The sequence below is a fragment of the Maylandia zebra genome, linkage group LG14 (genome assembly GCF_041146795.1).
Source record: "Maylandia zebra isolate NMK-2024a linkage group LG14, Mzebra_GT3a, whole genome shotgun sequence".
In the NCBI taxonomy this organism is placed as follows: domain Eukaryota; kingdom Metazoa; phylum Chordata; class Actinopteri; order Cichliformes; family Cichlidae; genus Maylandia; species Maylandia zebra.
The window spans coordinates 40,162,931-40,182,293 of record NC_135180.1 but is presented as its reverse complement, the minus strand read 5'-3'; the positions used below and the strand labels follow the sequence as shown (position 1 = coordinate 40,182,293).

The following is a 19,363-nucleotide window of genomic DNA, read 5'->3' as shown; positions in this document are numbered from 1 at the left end:
AAGGCTTCCTGCACAGTGTACACAGATCCAATAAGATGCAACCAACAGACTCCTCTGCTCTGATTGGTCCACTGGTCGTCTTACCTGTGAGCCTGCCTGACTCCGTTGACCGGGGTCAACTCGCCCATCAGCAACTTGAGGACGGTGGTTTTACCAGCACCGTTTTCACCGACCTGCCGAGAAACACAACAGCCCAAACAGCGAGCTGATTAATGACTGCACTTCCTGTTGTACCTCTGAATCATGTCTCACTCTGCAGAGGCGCCCAGTGCTCACTTCCTGTCTGAGTACTGATATCTGTGCATGCCTCTTTGAGAACTCATCTTAGTCAATAATTAGTTTGTAATTGCTGCATCACACCACCCGGTGGAGCCACCTATCGTGTTCAGGAGACGCTCGCCAACGTTCGTGTCTGACGGTACAGTGCAGACCTGACGCTCTGCGGCCTGTCAGTCCATCCCTGAGCTAACAAGCTAACCTGGAGCCATGCCAGCTAAGCCAGCCACACCTGAAGGTCTCTCCACCCGCACAGCGCCCTCTGCTGACTCATTGCCGTCAGCTGTAAAGCACTATACGCTGACCGTGGCGACACCGTGAGGTCACCATGGTGATAAGACCGTGAAGGTCACGACACAGTGCTGTCACACATACGATGCAGATCCGAGAGTCGAGGTCAGCTGACAGGTTGAGTCCGGAGAACAGCGGCTGGTCTTTACTGTAGTAAAACTCGACTTCATCCAGCTGCAGGATGGGCGGAGATAACTTCTCAAAGTTATCTGGAAACCTGAAGCGACACACAGCATGTCAGCCAGTCCAAGCTTTACTGCCACAGTGATCGTTGGGGGTCAGAGGTCATCTTCTTACCTGAGCGTGACTTCAATTTCCTTCTCGATGGGCTTTAGCTCAGGTCTGCGGGAGAAAGCAAGCATTAGCTTACAGACAGGCAGCACAGACACCAGATCAAGGCGAGGAGGGCGAGGAGCACTCACAGCTTCTCCAGGAGTTTGAGTTTACTCTGCACCTGAGCTGCTCGGTTAGCGTTGTACCGAAATCTGTCGATGAAAACCTGAAAGACACACAGCAGCCGTTCACCAAAACTACATCAGCTCTGTGACACAGAATCACCTGACAGACAGTCTGTGATTCAAGCTGTCTGTGAGCAGCACGTCCTACAGACGCACTGAGTCACTGACATGAAACAACGAAAAGACACCAACAAGGCAGGCATACCGTGGAGCACCTGTTTGTACCTGTCTGTACTGTCTGTACCTGTGTGTACCTGTCTGTATCTGTGTGTACTGCCTGTACCTGTGTGTATTGTCCGTACTTGTGTGTACCTGTCTGTACTGCCTGTACCAGTGTGTATTGTCTGTACTTGTGTGTACCTGTCTGTACTGCCTGTACCAGTGTGTATTGTCTGTACTGTCTCTACCTGTGTGTATTGTCTGTACTTGTCTCTACCTGTCTGTACTGCCTGTACCTGTGTGTACCTGTATGTGCTGTCTGTATTGCAGCTGGGCCTCGTACTCTCTCTGCTGGTTCTTCAGTCGGTCCTCTTTGGTTTTAATAAAATTTTCGTAGTTGCCGCGGTAACTGTCAAGCCTCTGGGAGTGCAGGTGGATGATGTCTGTGACCACGGCATTCAGGAAGTTTCTGTCGTGGGAGACGACCAGGATGGTGGACTGCCAGGTCTGCAGGGGAGGGATGACTTATGAGGTTAGTGCAGCTGAGATAACCGACGCAGCCTGCCTCGTTCACTGACACCACCGCACAAACGTTTTAAACCTACAGTCTGAATATGGCCACGCCCCAGTTTCTCCTCATTAGGAAGCAGGCTGACCTGTTTTCATCAATGTGGTCTGAACACGTCCAGCATTAACACTGAGTGACAGGGATCGTTATCAGGACGTGAGGTGACATCGTCAGGATGTGTAAACAAACTGAGGTGAGAAGAATCCATGTGTGAGAGAAACACTCACGCACACGTCTGTGAGCGAGGCCGCTGTTTGCAGAGAGAGGCTAACCTTACCTGCAGGTAGTTCTCCAACCACAGAATAGCTCTGACGTCCAACATGTTGGTGGGCTCTGAAACACAAAACATGGAGAATACGTCACAGACCTCCTCCTCCCATCACAGCTGCAGCGAGGGAGGTGTGACTCACCATCAAGCAGCAGGAGGTCGGGCCTGCAGAAAAGAAACCAGAGAAGAAGAAATCATCAGCTGAGCATCGATCTGTAGACTCCCGTCATCTTTACCCTGTGTGTGACTGTGTGTGTGTGTGTGTGTGTGTGTGTGACTGTGTGTGTGTGTGTGTGTGTGTCTCTGTGTGTGTGTCTGTGTGACTGTGTGTGTGTGTGACTGTGTGTGTGTGTCTGTGTGACTGTGTGTGTGTGTGTGTGTGTGTCTGTGTGACTGTGTGTGTGTGTGACTGTGTGTGTGTGTCTGTGTGTGACTGTGTGTGTGTGTGTGTGTGACTGTGTGTGTGTGTGACTGTGTGTGTGACTGTGTGTGACTGTGTGTGTGTGTGACTGTGTGTGTGTGTGACTGTGTGTGTGTGTGTGTGTGTGTGACTGTGTGTGTGTGTGTGTGTGTGTGACTGTGTGTGTGACTGTGTGTGTGTGTGTGTGTCTCTGTGTGTGTGTCTGTGTGACTGTGTGTGTGTGTGTGTGACTGTGTGTGTGTGTGTGTGTGACTGTGTGTGTGTGTCTGTGTGTGACTGTGTGTGTGTGTGTGTGTGTGTGTGTGTGTGACTGTGTGTGTGTGTGTCTGACTGTGTGTGTCTGTGTGTGTGTCTGTGTGTGTGTGTGTGTGTCTGTGTGTGTGTGTGTGTGTGTGTGTCTGTGTGTGTGTCTGTGACTGTGTGTGTGTGTGACTGTGTGTGTGTGTGTGTGACTGTGTGTGTGTGACTGTGTGTGTGACTGTGTGTGTGTGTGTGTGTGTGTGTGAGAGACTGTGTGTGTGTGACTGTGTGTGTGTGACTGTGTGACTGTGTGTGTGTGACTGTGTGTGTGACTGTGTGTGTGTGTGTGTGTGACTGTGTGTGTGTGTGTGTGTCTGTGTGTGTGTGTGTGAGACTGTGTGTGTGTGACTGTGTGTGTGTGACTGTGTGACTGTGTGTGTGTGTGTGTCTGTGTGTGTGTCTGTGTGTGTGTGTCTGTGACTGTGTGTGTGACTGTGTGTGTGTGTGTGTGTCTCTGCGTGTGTGTGTGTGTGTCTCTGCGTGTGTGTGACTCTGCGTGTGTGTGACTCTGCGTGTGTGTGTGTGTGTGAGACTCTGTGTGTGTGTGTGTGTCTGTGTGTGTGTCTGTGTGTGTGTGTCTGTGACTGTGTGTGTGACTGTGTGTGTGTGTGTGTGTGTCTCTGCGTGTGTGTGTGTGTGTCTCTGCGTGTGTGTGTCTCTGCGTGTGTGTGACTCTGCGTGTGTGTGTCTCTGCGTGCGTGTGTGTGTGTGACTCTGCGTGTGTGTGTCTCTGCGTGCGTGTGTGTGTGACTCTGCGTGCGTGTGTGACCCTGCGTGCGTGTGTGTGTGTGTGTGTGCGCGTGTGTGTTACTCTGCGTGTGTGTGTGTCTCTGCGTGTGTGTGTGTGTGTTACTCTGCGTGCGTGCGTGTGTGACCCTGCGTGCGTGTGTGTGTGTGTGTGTGCGCGTGTGTGTTACTCTGCGTGTGTGTGTGTCTCTGCGTGTGTGTGTGTGTGTTACTCTGCGTGCGTGTGTGTCTCTGCGTGTGTGTGTGTGACCCTGCGTGCGTGTGTGTGTGTGTGTGTGTGCGTGTGTGTTACTCTGCGTGCGTGTGTGTGAGACTCTGCGTGCGTGTGTGAGACTCTGCGTGCGTGTGTGAGACTCTGCGTGTGTGTGTGTGACCCTGCGTGCGTGTGTGTGTGTGTGTTACTCTGCGTGCGTGTGTGTGTGACTCTGCGTGCGTGTGTGACTCTGTGTGTGACTCTGTGTGTGTGTGACTGTGTGTGTGTGTGTGTGACTCTGTGTGTGTGTGTGACTGTGTGTGTGTGTGTGTGTGTGTGTGTGTGACTCTGTGTGTGTGTGACTCTGTGTGTGTGTGTGTGACTCTGTGTGTGTGTGTGTGTGTGTGACTCTGTGTGTGTGTGTGACTGTGTGTGTGTGTGACTGTGTGTGCACCACTTACCGAGCAAACAGAGCTCTGGCCAGTGCCAGTCTCATCCTCCAACCTCCAGAGAACTCCCTGCAGAGAAAACACACTCAGCATGACACTAAACAGGAGTGTGTGTGGGGGGGGGGGACATGTGACTCACTTTGTGGCCTGCTGTTGCATTCTGGGAGAAAATCCAAGACCAGCCAGGATGACAGACGCTCTGATTGGACGAGAGAATAACAGCTTCTTTAGTCTGTGGGTTTCAAACCGACACCCTCTCCGGTGTTTGTCCTCTGAGTAGATACATCAGCAGCAGGCGAAGCCTCGCCATGGCGCCCCCTGCTGGTGAAAACCTCTCACAGCACTTCACGTCTAACTTGAGGTACGAACGCGACTGGATGGAGGCTTTGTGCTCAGTGGGCGGGTCTACCAGCTTTTATGCATCTTATTGGTTAAACTCCTCATAAACCTGCCCTCTACCCGAGACACAGAGGTGAACTTGAGGAGCCGGGGATCAAACCATCGACCTCACGATTACAAATTCATCACCACATCTGTGCTGACTAGCTTCTCGATTCTCAAGCGCGTCCTTCATCACACAGGTAAACGGACACGCTCAGACGTCACACGTGCTCAGTGACCTGATGATCAGCGAGAGGCTCGTACTGCTGGCTGAACACACAAGGGGCCGGATTTAGACCTTTAACTTCCATCTGTTCAGGGTCGGTGGGGGTGGAGCCTATGTCGGGGCAAACCTGACATCATGTGACTGGACTATGGGCGGAACCCTTGCAGACTGCTGTGAGGCAGCAGCACTAACCCCAGAACCACCGCGCCGCCTTAACTTTCACTTCATCAGGAGATTTAAAGGTTTTCCATGTTTTGAGGCGCTGCGTCGGGTGCTGTGTCAGCCTGCAGCCGCACTCATCGCCTCCACCGAGCTGTCTGCACGTCAGCCCTGCTCTCGCCGACCGTTGGCTCATCGTTAAGACTTGTTTTCTCACATCTGGATCCCAATAATCACGGCGGCTTCACAACGTTTTCCAGCCCGACGTAGACGCTGTGGTTACGCACTGTGTTCTGTGGGCGGGGCTGATTTAACGCGGTGTACCTGGGCACCCGTCTTTTTCCCTGCCGGCCGGGTAATAGCGGCATTATCGAGCTCACGGACGTGTACGACTTTATCACAGAGCCTCGAACACGCCGCCGCCTTGGAGGATCACAGCAGAGGACGAGGAGAAATCTTTCCTGTCAGCTGCAGGGAAAAACACCAGTGAAGAAGAACACCAGCGTGTCGGTGCGGTTGTCATAGTTACCGGGCCGGCGCCTTGTCAGCTTCGATCTCCTCCAGCTTTCCGTAGATCTCGGACAGCCGCACGCTCTCCATCCCGTCGGCACTGAAACAACACGCATCAGAGACAGCTGCAGCTGATTGGACAAACACGCCGCCTGCTGCACTCTCATTAGCTGAATTAAATGTGAGAGATGTTCTGCGAGTCACGCCTCAGAGCGTTTTTCTTACGTTCCATTGGCGATGCGAGCATTCAGCCTCCTCTCCTCGCCCAGCAGGTCCTCCCGCACCGTGTCGCTCTCCAGGACGCTCTGCAGCGCCGACGTTTCGTCCCCTGCCACTTCCTGCTCCACGTGCAGGATGGAAATGTGAGCCGGGACACGGAGACTGCGACTTGCCAGCATCTTCAGCAGCGTCGTTTTCCCCAGGCCGTTGCGGCCGATCAGGCCGTACCGCCGGCCCGACGCCAGGCTCAGCTCCGCCCCCTGCAGCAGACATCTGAGACACAAACGGCAGTGTGAGAAAACGAGCCGTCCCACCCCGCTGCGCCCCCGCTGGTGTTTTCCGAGCGCTCACCTCTCTCCGAAGGATACGTCAAAGTTCTCGATGCGGATGTCGTAGCTGCGGTTCTTCCCCGATTGGTCGACTCGGCTGTCCTTCTTACTGCTGGCCTGACTGGCCGACGCCTCCTCCAGGACTCTGAGGAAACAGGAGGACAGGTGAGAGGGGCACAGGTGTGTGCAGGTGATGACAGGTGGACGGTGGACTCACAGTGGGCTGGAGGCCTTCTGCGAGTCCTTCTCGCTCCTGCGCTCGTGTTTGGCTTTCAGCTTCGCCTCGGCTTTCTCCAGCTTCTTGGCGTCGACCGTCTGAAGACAGAAAGCAGAGGAGCGCTCAGTAACACCTGCCGTAACCTGAGAGACAGGTCCCGCCGAGAGCAGCGGGCCAGAACGCCACGCTGCATTTAATGCGGAGCGTTCAGACTCGCAGTGTGACCGATGAGACCCAACCCCGCCTTCAGCTCGCCTCCTCGTGACTCTGCCGACAGTCTGAGGAGCTCATGTGGTTTTCACATCTGTCATGTGTTCATTTAGCTTTGGTCGTAATTTAGGCGTCTACTTTCTTCTGGTTTTAGTCGAAGCAGCATCAGGACGTTCCAGTTTGTCGCGTTGCCCCTGAGTGGCCGTGTTTTCATCACATCCACTGTGAAATGTGTCGCTGCTCCTTTTTGTCGCGTTTTGTGAGAAACAGGAAGCTAGCTGAACTGTTTCCTGGGCAGATCGAACCTGACTGCGCAGGAAGGTCGCTTCTGATTGGACCACTTCCACATTCGTCACACCTTTCTACACAACTCAGTTCTGATTGGCTCTCGTCTGTGCTGAACGTTTCCATCCATCTCGTTTGACTGGCAGACTAACGTGTCGATACACAAATGCTGGTGACCAAACCCGGACACGTGCAGGCTAAAGCTAGTGCTAAATCAATCATCTGCTGATTGAATCGAAGGCTTATTGATGATCGTCCATCACGGCTTTTTTGACTTTTTAGTCAGAGGCTGTAATCTTTGTCCCGCGCAGCCAGGCTAACGTCACCACGAACGAGTCTCCCAGGTTTCCGGTACATACCGTGTTCTGAGCACGTCTCATCATCCAGATGCCCTCAGCGTCTTTGGCTGCAGAAACTGAGGAGAAGGAAACGGGCAGATCAATACATGACATGACATCAATAAGTAATAATATTAATGGCGTTTGTCTTCGCAGACAGCAGGTGTAGTGGGCACACACGTGACATTAAACTGACCGAGTCAAAACGTGATTCATCAGACCTGCCCAGCTTCTTGCATGCTCCCTGGTCCAGATCTGATGCTCACGTGCCCGATGTTGCTGCTTTCAAAGGTGGACAGGGGTCAGAGGTCCAAGTGTGACCTTTCTGTCAGACCCAGCATGAACTGTTCCAGCAGCTCGTCTGCTGAGAGTCGACGGCTCACAGATCCTGAAGCTGCAGGTTTCGTCACTCTGACCAACACTGACTGAACCAGCGGCAAAAGAAGATCAAACTGCGCTTCACGTTTGATAACCATGCTCATGAGCTCCCTCTGACTTTGGCTGCTGTACTTCCTGCACAGCTCTCTCTCTCTCAGCACTCAGAGACCAGTTTACCATCAAATCTCTGCTTCCTGCATTATTCTCTGTTTATTAGCCACCAGTCTGCTGCTGTGTTCAGTGCTGTCGGCCTCTGACAGCAAAGCCTCGTCTCTGCTGTTCAAACTGAACGAATGGAAACAAATGACTGCTCAGCTGTGTCTGTAATCAAACCTCATCAGGTCATGTTCACATGTTGATTCATGGTTTGCTTCAGTTTTTGATCGACTGCAGAATATTTTTAAGGTTTTCTGCTATAAAAAGCCAGAACAGGAAAACCTGCTTCATGTTTCTCTGTTGGATCCTCAGTTACACCTGCTGTGATGCTCACACCTCTGATGAAGTCTCAGTGTCAGCTTTGGTTTATACACAGATATGAAACATGGATGTGTGCTGATAAATGATCAGAATTAGAATATTTCTGACTGTCTGAGTCAAAACTGACACAGTGACGATACTCAGCCCTAGTTTTACATTCTTCAGAATTGCCCCCCTTTGCTTTATATTTCTATTCTCTCCATGAGCTTCGTGAGGTCGTCTCCTGAAATGGTTTCCAACAGAGTTCCCAGACATGCTGAGCACCTGTTGGCCCTTTTGCCTTCACTCTGCGCTCCATCTCATCCCAAACCATCTCCACTGGGTTTAGGTGCCTGTGTCTGGCGCACCACTCCATCACTCTCCTTGGTCACAGAGCCCTCACACAGCCTGGAGCTGTGTTTGTGCTCATTGTGCCGTTGAAGAATAAATGATGGCATGTTGCTGCAGGATGCTGTTGTAGCCATGCTGGGTCAGTGCGCCTTCAGTTTGGAATAAATCCCCAACAGTGTCACCATCAAAGCCCCCTCACACCATCACACCTCCTCCCCCATGCTTCACAGTGGGAACCATGCATGTAGAGACCATCAGTTCACAAGACATGAACTGGTGGAGCCAAAGATCTCAGATGTGGACTCATCAGACCAAAGCACAGATGGTCTAACGTCCACTCCTTGTGTTTCTTGGCCCAAACAAATCTCTTCTCTTGTAGCTTTTCCTTAGTCGTGATTTCTCAGCAGCTATTTGACACAAAGGCCTGATTCACACAGTCTCCTCTGAACATGCAGAGATGTGTCTGCTGCTGGAGCTCTGTGAGGCATCTATCTGGGCTCTGATCTGAGCTGCTGTTAACTTGTGATTCCTGAGGCTGGTGACTCGGATGAATGTTTCCTCAGCAGCAGAGGGGACTCCTGGTCTTCCTGTCCTGGGGCGTCCTCGTGTGAGCCAGTTTGATCCCAGTGCTGGATGGTTTCTGTGACTGCACTTGGGGACACATTCAGCGTTTCAGCAGTTTTCTGGACTGACTGACCTTCAGTTCTTAAAGTAATGATGGACTGTTGTTTCTCTCAGCTGATTGGTTCTTGCCATAAGATAAATTCCAGCAGTTGTCAAACAGGCTGTCAGCTGTGCACCAACCTGTCAAATGAACCCTGACAGGCACACCTGTGAGGTGAAACCATGTCAGGTGACTACATCATGAAGCTCACTGAGAGAAGGCCGAGGGTTTGCAGCGCTGTCAACAAAGCAAAGGGAGGAAGCTAAAATATAAACATATTTAGAGTTGTTCTTTGCTACATTACTCCGAAAAACCATCGAATGAGAAGGTGTCCAAACTTTTGATTGGTAGCGCACACACACGCACACACACACACACACACACACACACACACGGTGTGTTCTGGTTAGGTGCGTGTTAGGAGTGTGTTTGGTTTCTGCACTCTTACAGCCTGTGTGTGTGTGCGTGCTCCTCGGCGTGTTGACCTTACCGCTGTCTGCAGAGATCTGGGAGAGCTGCACGGGAGCGTCCAGCAGCACCTGCCTCTGAGCGCCGCGGTGGTGGTTTCTGAAAGACACAAAGACACACACACCTTCACATTAGCACGCCACCTCTCCCGACGGCCCAGACCCCGCCCACCCAGTCCTCACAGTTTCAGCGTGTTGAACATCTGCAGACAGATGTCTCGGATGTCATCTTCGTTTTTACTGTCAGCTGACACCTCCTGCAGCACGCCGCCAACCGCTTCGTAAACCTCCTCGCTGTCCTCGAAATCCGCCCCGCCGCCATCCAGAACCCCTGAAACACAAACACACCTCAGCAGGAGGACCAGCAGCTCCAGGCTGCGTGTCTGCTCCCGTTCACACACCACGAGGAAGAAGCTGGTGGAAACCCTCCTAATGTCAGAGCCCCCACCAGCTGCCTCTGGGCTGGATCAATCACAGGATCAATAATTGAGTCTCAGGGTTTCTGCTTCCTCTAATGCTGCTTCCGTGTTTCCGCTACCTGTGGATCTCTCAGGCCGTGCTAACCCAGGTTCAGGTCCAGGCGTGCCGGGTTATGCCGTGCTAGCCGGTGTCCCTGCTCTGAGTGCTGTCAACCCGGTTAGCTCGTTAGCTCATTGGCTAAAGAGCAGCCGCTGTCAGGCTAACCCCCGTCGGCTCCGGGCCGGCGGACAGCGGCTCGCTCCCCCCGGACAGCGGCCCGGTGCCCGGCCTCTCACCTGTGATGTAGTCGAACAGCTCCGCGTCGATCTCAGGAAACTCGCTCTTCAGGATGTCCACGTACGTCGCCATGATAGCCGACCCCGAACACCGCCTGGACGCGCATGTGCCGGTATGCGACAGCGCTGTGAACTCTGGGAGATGACGTTTGTGGAGCGGTTGACGTCAGCGGTGAAGGAGCCCCTGCTTTTCTTTTTTTTTTTAAGAAAAAAAAATCCTGTTATTGTCTGAATTCCTGACTTTTCCAGGATGTTACGTCATTTTAAATAAAATAAACTAAACAATAAAAAACCCTCAAGCGTAAACCTGCATTCTCTCTGCTGGCCAGCAGGGCGGCGACTCCTCCTCTTCTTCTTCACTGCATCATGAGCCTCCTCTCAGATCTTCCTCTCCTCCGCCCGCCTGGCAGCTCCATCTTCAGCCGCCATCCTCTGCACATGCTCAAACCTGCTCAGCCTCTGTGACTCTGAGCTATCCCTGTGATGGACTCATGTCCATGCTGCTCACTGAGCACCTCCTCCTCCTGTTTATTAAATTATAATAAAAACGACATGAGTGAGTACAGAGATCTGCTCACCGCAACAAAGCTGGGAATTACAGTAGTACGACAAGTATTACTGCTGTATTAGCAGTAGTATGGTAGCGTGCCAGCAGTATTATACTATTATAAGCACTGTATTACATTGTTAATAGTATTATTGCATTAAATAGTTATAGTACTGTGGTATCAGTAGCAGTATTGTACAAAGCACTGGGCTGTATCTGTTGTAGTATTACAGCATTAGAAGCAGTAAGAGCATTACAAAAGTAATATTATAATAACAACTGTAGTATTGCTGTACACATATACAAATACCTGTCAGTGATCGCCTGCAAAAAATCAGAACACAGTACGATGGGCAGTAATCTTAAAAGAGTATTGGAGTATTTCAGCAGCATCGTGACTGCTCGCCAGGCTCTCTGTTCCAGTGTCTCTGTGGTAGTACTACAGTAATGTAACAGTAGTATTAAGTATTACAGTGGTAGTGAGCAGTGTTGGTCAAGTTACTTGAAAAAAGTAATCAGTAACTAATTACTAATTACTTCCCCAAAAAAGTAATCCCGTTTCTTTACTGATGACTTATTTTCAAAGTAATTAATTACTTAGTTACTTTTTAAAAACATGATTTACAACCTGAATAGGTGATAAAGCGATAGATCTTTCAGCCCAATTCTACTTTTCGACAATCCATCATACAAAATGTAATCAAATGGAAAAATCTCTTTTTAAAACTTGTTTTATTAGTTTTAATCTTTTAACTTTATGCATCAAGCAAACATTTAATTATATGCAACATTCTCTGACTGGAAGAAATTAGTTTAACATTTAAACCTATTTTCTGCACATTCCAGCTCATAAAATAAAATATTTTTTGTGTTTACACTCAGTCTTTCAAATAGATGCAAGTAAAACACAGCAGAAAATAAATAAAGTCAGAGACTCAGCGGTCCTGTTGCTCTATTTTCACCTGTAAAGCAGGACTGGGGCAGGCGGAGGTTTGCCCTGGTGCAGGTGTGCCGCGGTCAGTGGAAGAATCCACAAGGTTGTCTGTGAATTTCCTTGGCAGCTACTCGGTGCTTGCTCAGAAGTTTAGGGGTTTTTTCGCTGTAAAAAGAAGTTTTCTTCCCACGCACAGCGGACACTAATGTTTTTGTCACTTTTTATGGAATCAAACTCAAAGTAAGGTCAGTACTTCCACGCTTTAAACGCTGCACGCTCATACTCTCTCTGCACTTGATATATGATCCATTGTTGATCTGCACACAGCTGTTGTCACGAACGTGGCACTCGCTTATGTCACTGTCATGAGACATTCTCACAAAAAAATCATGGTTTTAGTAACGCAGTAACGCAGCGTTCCTACGGGAAAGTAACAGTAATCTAATTACCGTTTTTGCAATAGTAATCCCTTACTTTACTCATTACTTGAAAAAGTAATCAGATTACAGTAACACGTTACTGCCCATCTCTACACAGCAAAATCTCCAGTGTTAAATTAACACTAGAGAGTGTCTATATGGGTCCACTCCTCTGAGTGTTAAATACAACACTATGTTATATGTTTAAAAGTAACCTAGTCAGTTTTGAAGATCAACAATGGCTAACACTGAGCAGTGCTGATTTTCTAACACTGGAAAATAACTCAAAATGTTAGAAATATTCCAGTAATGAGTCTCCTCACTCAATTGTAGTGTTACACTACTAGTATATGGAGCTCAAACACCACAGCGGGTTTAAAGAAGGCCCAACAGCGCCTCCACTTTCTGAGAATCCTCAGAAAAATGGACCTGAAGGAGCTGCTGACCGTCTTCTACCGCTGGTGCATTGAAAGTGTGCTGACGTACTGCACCTGTGTGTGGTTCTCCAGCTGCACCACAGCACACAGAAAGGCACTCCAGAGGGTCATCAATATGGCCCAAAAATCATTGGACATCCTCTTCCCTCCCTGAAGGACCTGTACAGCACTCAGCATCCTCCGGGACTGCACACACCCAGGACACCGGGTGTTTAAGCTGCTGCCGTCTGGCAGGAGGTTCAGGCTGCTGAGGTCCCGAACAAACAGACTCAAGGACAGCTGTTACAACAGGGCAACAGCCCTGATCAATGCTAACAGCTGACCTGACTGGATACCTCCCTGGACTTTTTTTTTTTTTTTGGGGGGGGTAAAAACAATAACAATAATAATATTTATATTTATAACAAGGTGCAATAATGACTAATGTGCAATAATAACAGTGTGAAATACACATACAGTTATTCATTTTTATTACTAAGTTAATATACTGTGTTGTATCGTGTCGTGTTACATGTAGTGCCGACGTAGGACAGTTTTCCAACTTCATTGAACTATTGTACTCTATAACTGTGCAATGACAACAAAGAGTTATATATCTTATCTAATAGTACTGTAGTATTGCAGTTTGACTAGTAGTATTACAATAGTACTAAATTATAGTGGTATAGTGATGCCAATATTACAGCAGTACTAATAATACTACAGTAGTATTGCAGCTGCACTATAGCAGTAATAAAGTAGTAGTACTGCAGTAATACTACAGCATTGCTCGCTTCGTCTTGTTGTCCAGCGCCGCAATGCGCATGCTCCGGCCTGGACTTTAGGGTGGGAGTTAGCCGTTAGCACCGAGCTAACAGCCGGAGCGTGTAATGGCGGCCTCGGTGTTGTTGGGCTCTGCGGACAGCGCCGGACTCAGCTTCACCATCGGGGGCGGCGGCACCGGGAATAGTAACGGACTGGGCCCGGCGCCCTGGAACCGTTCTCTGGACCGAGCGCTGGACGAAGCCGCGGCCACCGGGAGCTTGAACCTGAGCGGCAGGAAGCTGAAGGAGTTCCCCCGGTGCGCCGCCAACCACGACCTGACCGACACCACCAGGGCCGGTGAGTGAACCGCACCGGGACCCGGCCCGGCGGCGGGCCGTGTATAGCGGGCCGTGGGCGGTGGCTTAGTCCGGAGTGCTTTGGGGAAGTCGGGTTTGAGGCTGCGGGTAGGCTGGGACACCGTCAGGCCGGTGTTGTGACAAACATCGAACTCAGAAATCGGCACCGTGTCGGGGTTCCGCTGCCTTTACCGGGCTCTCCGAGCGGAGAGTACCGGCGCAGACAGGCAGTCACAGTGAATCCGGGGACCGAGCCCGCCGGCAGAGGCGTTTTTGTACCGGACGGTTCGGGTCTGAGCCCGGTAAGCTGCTCTTAGCATGTTAGCAAGGTTAGCGCGGTTACCTGGGTGCTGCCGCCGCGTTTAAAGCTGCGGTTAACGGCTCTCACTGCGGGGAGGCTGAGAGGTTGTCACCTGATCTCAGAGGTGACGGCTCGTGCCGCTTCACCTGCCAGATTGTTTGTTAGCATGTTAGCTCTGCCCCCGACAGCCTGTAAACACTGCGGAGGAGGCGTGCGGGGTCACCGGGGCGAGGGGAGGCTGACCACCCGCGGGGGGGGGGGCTGAAGTCAGAGACTGGGCCCAAAGGTGACCACACACCTGGCTGGCTTTATTTTGTTCGACTCGATTAGATAACGAGCCAGGAGGACACAGAGGCGGCTCCGCCTGCCCGGGCCGGCGTGCCGAGCAAAACAAACGTACAGAACAAACAGCATTGATTATCGATCAGCTGATCGAAGCCCGCCATGCTGATGCTGCGCGTGCTCCTTTCATTCACACTAAATTGCACCCAAACCGATATTCGCTGTACGTAGCCTGCAATGACGTCACAGTTTAACGTGTTTGATTGGGTTTCGTCATCTCCCTGGACATACTCGGGAAGCACGAGACCGGAAACAAACAAACACGAGTGTTTCGCGTGTGTGCCATGAATTGAGTGAGTGCCGCCCAGGTGCGATGCTTGACCAGGCTGATGTTGGATGAGGGGGAAGACTGCTCCGCGGATCCTGAGCCTTGCAGGATTGTATCAGCACAACAAATGCTTCATAGGCGGGTCTGTGAGCAGTACCTGTCCATACCTGTCCAGGCTCCTCCTCTCTCTGAGCTGAGGCTTCACAGCTGCTTCACTCCTCAGCTCGCTCTGTATTTCTGCTTTAGAGTCACAACATCGCCCATCTCAGAGTATCTCACATTTCTGTGTGTGCAGAGTGAGCAGGGGCCAAGCGTCCCCTCGGCGCTCTGCAGTCCTCGGAGGCGGGTTATGTTCATGTGTGAGCTCTGTGTGTGCGCGGGTCACCAGCAGCTTCAGGAACACGTGTGTGTGTGATCTCGGGTTAACCTGTACCGTGTGCGTGATCTCGGGTTAACCTGTACCGTGTGCGTGTGCGTGATCTCGGGTTAACCTGTACCGTGTGCGTGATCTCGGGTTAACCTGTACCGTGTGCGTGATCTCGGGTTAACCTGTACCGTGTGCGTGATCTCGGGTTAACCTGTACCGTGTGCGTGTGCGTGATCTCGGGTTAACCTGTACCGTGTGCGTGTGCGTGATCTCGGGTTAACCTGTACCGTGTGTGTGTGATCTCGGGTTAACCTGTACCGTGTGTGTGATCTCGGGTTAACCTGTACCGTGTGCGTGTGCGTGATCTCGGGTTAACCTGTACCGTGTGCGTGATCTCGGGTTAACCTGTACCGTGTGTGTGTGTGTGTGATCTCGGGTTAACCTGTACCGTGTGTGTGTGCAGATCTGTCTCGTAACCGGCTGTCGGAGCTTCCTCTTGAGGTTTGTCTCTTCGTGTCTCTGGAGAGTCTGAACCTGTACCAGAACTGTCTGCGGTCGCTGCCTGACGGCCTGCTCAACCTGCAGGCGCTTACCTACCTGAACCTCAGGTAACACACACAAAGACACACACACCTGTGCAGTTGTGTGCCTCAGGTCTGTTTCATTTATCACGAGCTCCACGCTCTGTCAGACGGCACCAAACAGGAAGTCCTCTGGCATGTCCTCACCTTGTGGCGTGCTTTTCTGTGGGTGACCTGTGGGTGCTGCTCACTGAACCGACGGCTTGAATGCTGCTGATTTTATTGGTCGGAAACCATGAAGCCCACTTTTGGTGTCATCAGCAGGACCAGAAGGAATCTGGAAGCGTCTCCTCATCTTCTTCTGCTTTTTGTCTTCCTCTTCTTCTTCCTCTCTGCTCTTCATCGTCTTTCTTTTCTTTGTCTCATTCTGTTTTGTCTCGTAGTCCTCCTCTTCCTCTGTTCTCTGTCACATGCACACTTGTCACATGTTTACCGATGACAGCTGGATGCCTGTGTCTGTGACCCCGCCCCTCTCTTAATGCCCCTCCCCTCAGTCGGAACCAGCTGTCGGTGCTGCCCGCCGTCGTCTGCGGCCTCCCTCTGAAGGTTTTGATCGCCTGCAACAACAAGCTGGTTTCCCTGCCGGAGGAGCTGGGACAGCTGAGGCACCTCACCGAGCTGGTCGGTCCTCTCACGCCGCACGTCGGCATCCTCGCTGACCGATCGCAGCGCTTATTGATTATCGTTATCTTTGATCGCCCACAGGATGTGAGCTGCAACGAGATCCAGACTCTGCCTGCTCAGGTGGGCCAGCTGGAGGCTCTAAGAGACCTGAACATCAGGAGAAACCACCTGGTCCGACTGCCACCAGGTACACACACAAACGCGTGAAACGATGGTGACCGCTGTGTTCACAGCCTGGAGTCTGCGCTGTCTGTTATCAGTTATTGTTTCTGTATCAGCCGATCAGCTGACTCAGGCCCTGATAAATGACTGCAGGTTAAATTGGAATAAAACACCTGGATCGCGCTGCCAATCTAAGCTCCTCCCACTGAGCTGTCAGTCAGCCCACGGCAGAGGGCATGGCTCAGACCAGACTAACCCACTGATGGGTCTGGTGCTCCTGTGTGAGCGTGGAGCTCCTCCTCCCCCAGTGCACATGCAGACGGGTGAGCTGCAGTTTTTAACCTCTGACCCAAACATCAGTGTCGTGAATCTCCACCCGTCAAAGCAACGTGATTAAAATCACCACACAGGCCGAACAGCAGTGGCACGAAGCGCCCGCTGTTGTGTTCAGGTTTCAAAGCGGCCGCGGCATTTCCTGCTATCTTTCCAAAGAGCTGCTCTCTCTCTCACAGCTCAGTCGCCGCCACATTTCTCTGCTTGTCTCGACTCGTCTGTGAACTCCTGAGCGAGTTCTGACGGCGAGTCAGATTTCGTTTTTTTACAGCTGAGTAGTAAAATCCTAGAACAGGCGATCCACAGTTTTCACCTGACGTCAGAGCTACGGGGACACGCCCACCCAGCAGGTAAAAACAGTATAGTCGTTTGCACGTCTTTGAGTTTAACCGAATGGCAAATCACACCAATCGCTGACGCTCCACCGCGACCCCGGCGGTCAGCACAGCTCGTTTAAACTCACTTATCCACCCAGATCAAAACCAGACATAGCGGTCAGTCCCGGCAGCAATGCGAGGCGATACTCCACGCCACGTTCAGGGATCTGAACGTGCCTGGGCGCAATGTAGATCCACAGCAGTCATAGGTCGTCTTGGTTTCTTTAATTTTCCTCCAGGATGATGAGACAGTAAAAAACACGTGCAGTACTGCCAATTGTCCACTAGTGGCCATTAGTAATAATTAGTAGTATTTAGGTGTGCCCCGCCTTTCGCCCTATGGTAGCTGGGATAGGCTCCACCCCTCAAAAGAACGGATGGAACCATAAGAAGAAGAGAATTGAGTCATTGTGTTGTCAAACCTGGGAAGTGAAGCGTGATGGCTCGTGGAGTAATCTGATTGGTCGTCCCTGCAGAGCTGGCCGAGCTGCCTCTGGTGCGTCTCGACTTCTCCTGTAACAAAGTGACCTCCATCCCCGTCTGTTATCGCCGCCTCACGCAGCTGCAGACCATCGTCCTCGACAACAACCCGCTGCAGACCCCGCCCGCTCAGGTACGCAGGAAGTGACCTCGCAGGCGTCCCTGTGCAGGTGTCGGTTCAGAGCTAACGTCTGCTTCCTGTCTGCAGATCTGCATTAAAGGGAAAGTTCACATATTTAAGTACCTGAATCTGGAGGCCAGCAAGACGACGCCGGACCTGCCCGAGTACGACAGACGACCTCTGACCTTCAGCTCCTGGTCTGCGCGCACACACACACACACACACACACACACACACACACACACACACACACACACACACAAAAGCTGCTGCTCTTTCACAATAAAAGCCTTTGACTCTCTCACTTTGCCCCATCAGTGTGGATGAGCTTTACCCCGGGCGTCCCTACGGAGCGCTCGACTCCGGCTTCAACAGCGTCGACAGCGGAGACAAGAGATGGCTGAGCAACGAGGTCACACACACACACACGCACACAAACACAGACAGTGTTTCGTCACGGCAGCCTCGATGTTCTGTTTTCTTTTAGTTTAATGAGTCGACGACACGTTTCCTCCATCTTGACCCCTGTTGACCCCTGACCCTTTAACAGTGGAGGATTTTTACATGAACTGTGCTGTAGCAGATAAATGTGTGGTTAGCGTGGCTCACACCAGGGCGAGCCCGTCAGGCATTGCTAAACGATCAGAGCTGTGCCGACCCACAGAATAATAAGCCCACCCATCGCAGCCTGCTGGTGTTGAGCCGCTGATTTCGCTCCTGCTCGAGCTCCGTTTGCAGAAACCGCGCTGTCTCCTCTGTGCAGGCCTCAGAGGAGCTGTCGGAGCTGCCGCAGCGAGTGGCCGACATCAGCCGAGACCAGAGGCAGCGAGGAGGCGCGGCGGGAGGAGCGGCACTGCCTAATGGCACATGTGAGCGTTTCTCTGATCTCACATCAGTTTAGAGGTTGAGGCGGTAAAACAAACGCACCTGAGCCTGGCACACTGCTGAGGAAGATGAAGCCGAGCGTGTTAGTGGAAGGTTGGCTCCGGCTGCTTCAGCATCATCAATTCAGATCAGTGTGACGTGGCTCATGGTTAGGACAGGTGAAACTGGTAGAAGCTCTCACCTGCACAGACGTCTCCATCAGCTGGTTCGAAGTTACGCTCCACAGCTGCCAGCCAGTCGGAATCCAGAGTACTCAGAGTGAATGTGGTGAGTGATGGAGCTGATTGGTGCTTCTCGTCTGGATCGTCTCCTCCTCTGTGTGTGTGTCAGATGGGGAGTTGGAGCAGATCGACTTCATCGACAGCTGTGCGGGTGAGGAGGAGGAGGAGGAGGGGAGGAGTCGTGGGGGAGGAGACAGGACCAGCCTGAGCTCTCAGTTCATGGCTTACATCGAGAGACGCATCACCAGAGAGGTGAGAGCTCCGCCCACAGGAAGTCACACCTGCGACTCACATGCACCCCACAATTGCTTGTCGTCTTTTAACTACAGTCTTTACAGTAAGCCTTTTTACACAGACTTCTGAAAGGTCAAAGGTCGAGTCTGTCGGTGGTTTGAGGTATAAACTGATAATTGTGGTGTAAAACCTGAGCTTTATTGTGAAAAGCCTATGTGACTTCCTGTCTCTGTGCTCAGGGTTCTCCTGTGAAAAGCGGCTCTTCGAGGATGGAAGACCCGAGGAGACACAGCAGGTACGGTCCTCGTTCACCTTTATCACACCTGCTCTTTTCACTTCCTGTCTGGCTTCCTGTCTCGCTTACTGTGTCAACTCCTGTCCCTCAGGGGTGGAGTCGATAGCGCCGCGGCCGCATCTGGCTCACACGGACAGGTAAGGCAGTCCATGGGGTGGCTGTAGCTCAGGTGGCAGAGCAGGTCAGCCACTAATCAGAAGGTCGGTGGTTCGATCCCAGGCTGCATCCTGGCTGCATGCCAAATGTCCTTGGGCAAGATA

At 51.7% G+C, this 19,363-nt stretch overlaps 2 protein-coding genes across 5 annotated transcripts in view; one reads left to right on the top strand and one right to left on the bottom strand.

The window, feature by feature from the left end:
- The window catches only part of abcf3 (ATP-binding cassette, sub-family F (GCN20), member 3), a 16,878-nt gene extending 2,920 nt beyond the window's left edge, over nucleotides 1-13,958 (bottom strand). The window contains exons 1-19 of the mRNA XM_014410830.4: nucleotides 13,856-13,958; nucleotides 10,383-10,599; nucleotides 10,076-10,267; nucleotides 9,504-9,651; nucleotides 9,344-9,420; nucleotides 7,026-7,081; nucleotides 6,172-6,269; nucleotides 5,977-6,099; nucleotides 5,632-5,898; nucleotides 5,426-5,506; nucleotides 4,270-4,329; nucleotides 4,143-4,199; nucleotides 2,163-2,185; nucleotides 2,030-2,085; nucleotides 1,491-1,691; nucleotides 990-1,066; nucleotides 865-909; nucleotides 652-784; nucleotides 85-173 (exon numbers count right to left, since the gene is read on the bottom strand). Of these exons, the coding sequence (XP_014266316.1) occupies nucleotides 85-173; nucleotides 652-784; nucleotides 865-909; nucleotides 990-1,066; nucleotides 1,491-1,691; nucleotides 2,030-2,085; nucleotides 2,163-2,185; nucleotides 4,143-4,199; nucleotides 4,270-4,329; nucleotides 5,426-5,506; nucleotides 5,632-5,898; nucleotides 5,977-6,099; nucleotides 6,172-6,269; nucleotides 7,026-7,081; nucleotides 9,344-9,420; nucleotides 9,504-9,651; nucleotides 10,076-10,148 (1,664 nt within the window). The 5' untranslated portion in view covers nucleotides 10,149-10,267; nucleotides 10,383-10,599; nucleotides 13,856-13,958. The remainder of the gene's footprint in view (nucleotides 1-84; nucleotides 174-651; nucleotides 785-864; nucleotides 910-989; nucleotides 1,067-1,490; nucleotides 1,692-2,029; nucleotides 2,086-2,162; nucleotides 2,186-4,142; nucleotides 4,200-4,269; nucleotides 4,330-5,425; nucleotides 5,507-5,631; nucleotides 5,899-5,976; nucleotides 6,100-6,171; nucleotides 6,270-7,025; nucleotides 7,082-9,343; nucleotides 9,421-9,503; nucleotides 9,652-10,075; nucleotides 10,268-10,382; nucleotides 10,600-13,855) is intronic.
- The window catches only part of lrch3 (leucine-rich repeats and calponin homology (CH) domain containing 3), an 18,438-nt gene continuing 12,283 nt past the window's right edge, over nucleotides 13,209-19,363 (top strand). Inside the window, exons 1-11 of one of the 4 annotated variants that reach the window (XM_014410828.4) lie at nucleotides 13,210-13,513; nucleotides 15,254-15,398; nucleotides 15,866-15,992; nucleotides 16,077-16,182; nucleotides 17,344-17,480; nucleotides 17,556-17,665; nucleotides 17,787-17,880; nucleotides 18,232-18,337; nucleotides 18,684-18,826; nucleotides 19,048-19,103; nucleotides 19,195-19,240. In XM_014410828.4, coding sequence (XP_014266314.1) covers nucleotides 13,282-13,513; nucleotides 15,254-15,398; nucleotides 15,866-15,992; nucleotides 16,077-16,182; nucleotides 17,344-17,480; nucleotides 17,556-17,665; nucleotides 17,787-17,880; nucleotides 18,232-18,337; nucleotides 18,684-18,826; nucleotides 19,048-19,103; nucleotides 19,195-19,240 — 1,302 coding nt within the window. In that variant the 5' untranslated portion in view covers nucleotides 13,210-13,281. Of the gene's footprint in view, nucleotides 13,514-15,253; nucleotides 15,399-15,865; nucleotides 15,993-16,076; nucleotides 16,183-17,343; nucleotides 17,481-17,555; nucleotides 17,666-17,786; nucleotides 17,881-18,231; nucleotides 18,338-18,683; nucleotides 18,827-19,047; nucleotides 19,104-19,194; nucleotides 19,241-19,363 lie in introns of all 4 variants that reach the window. The other 3 variants (XM_014410826.4, XM_014410827.4, XM_014410829.4) reach the window with 3 other exon arrangements.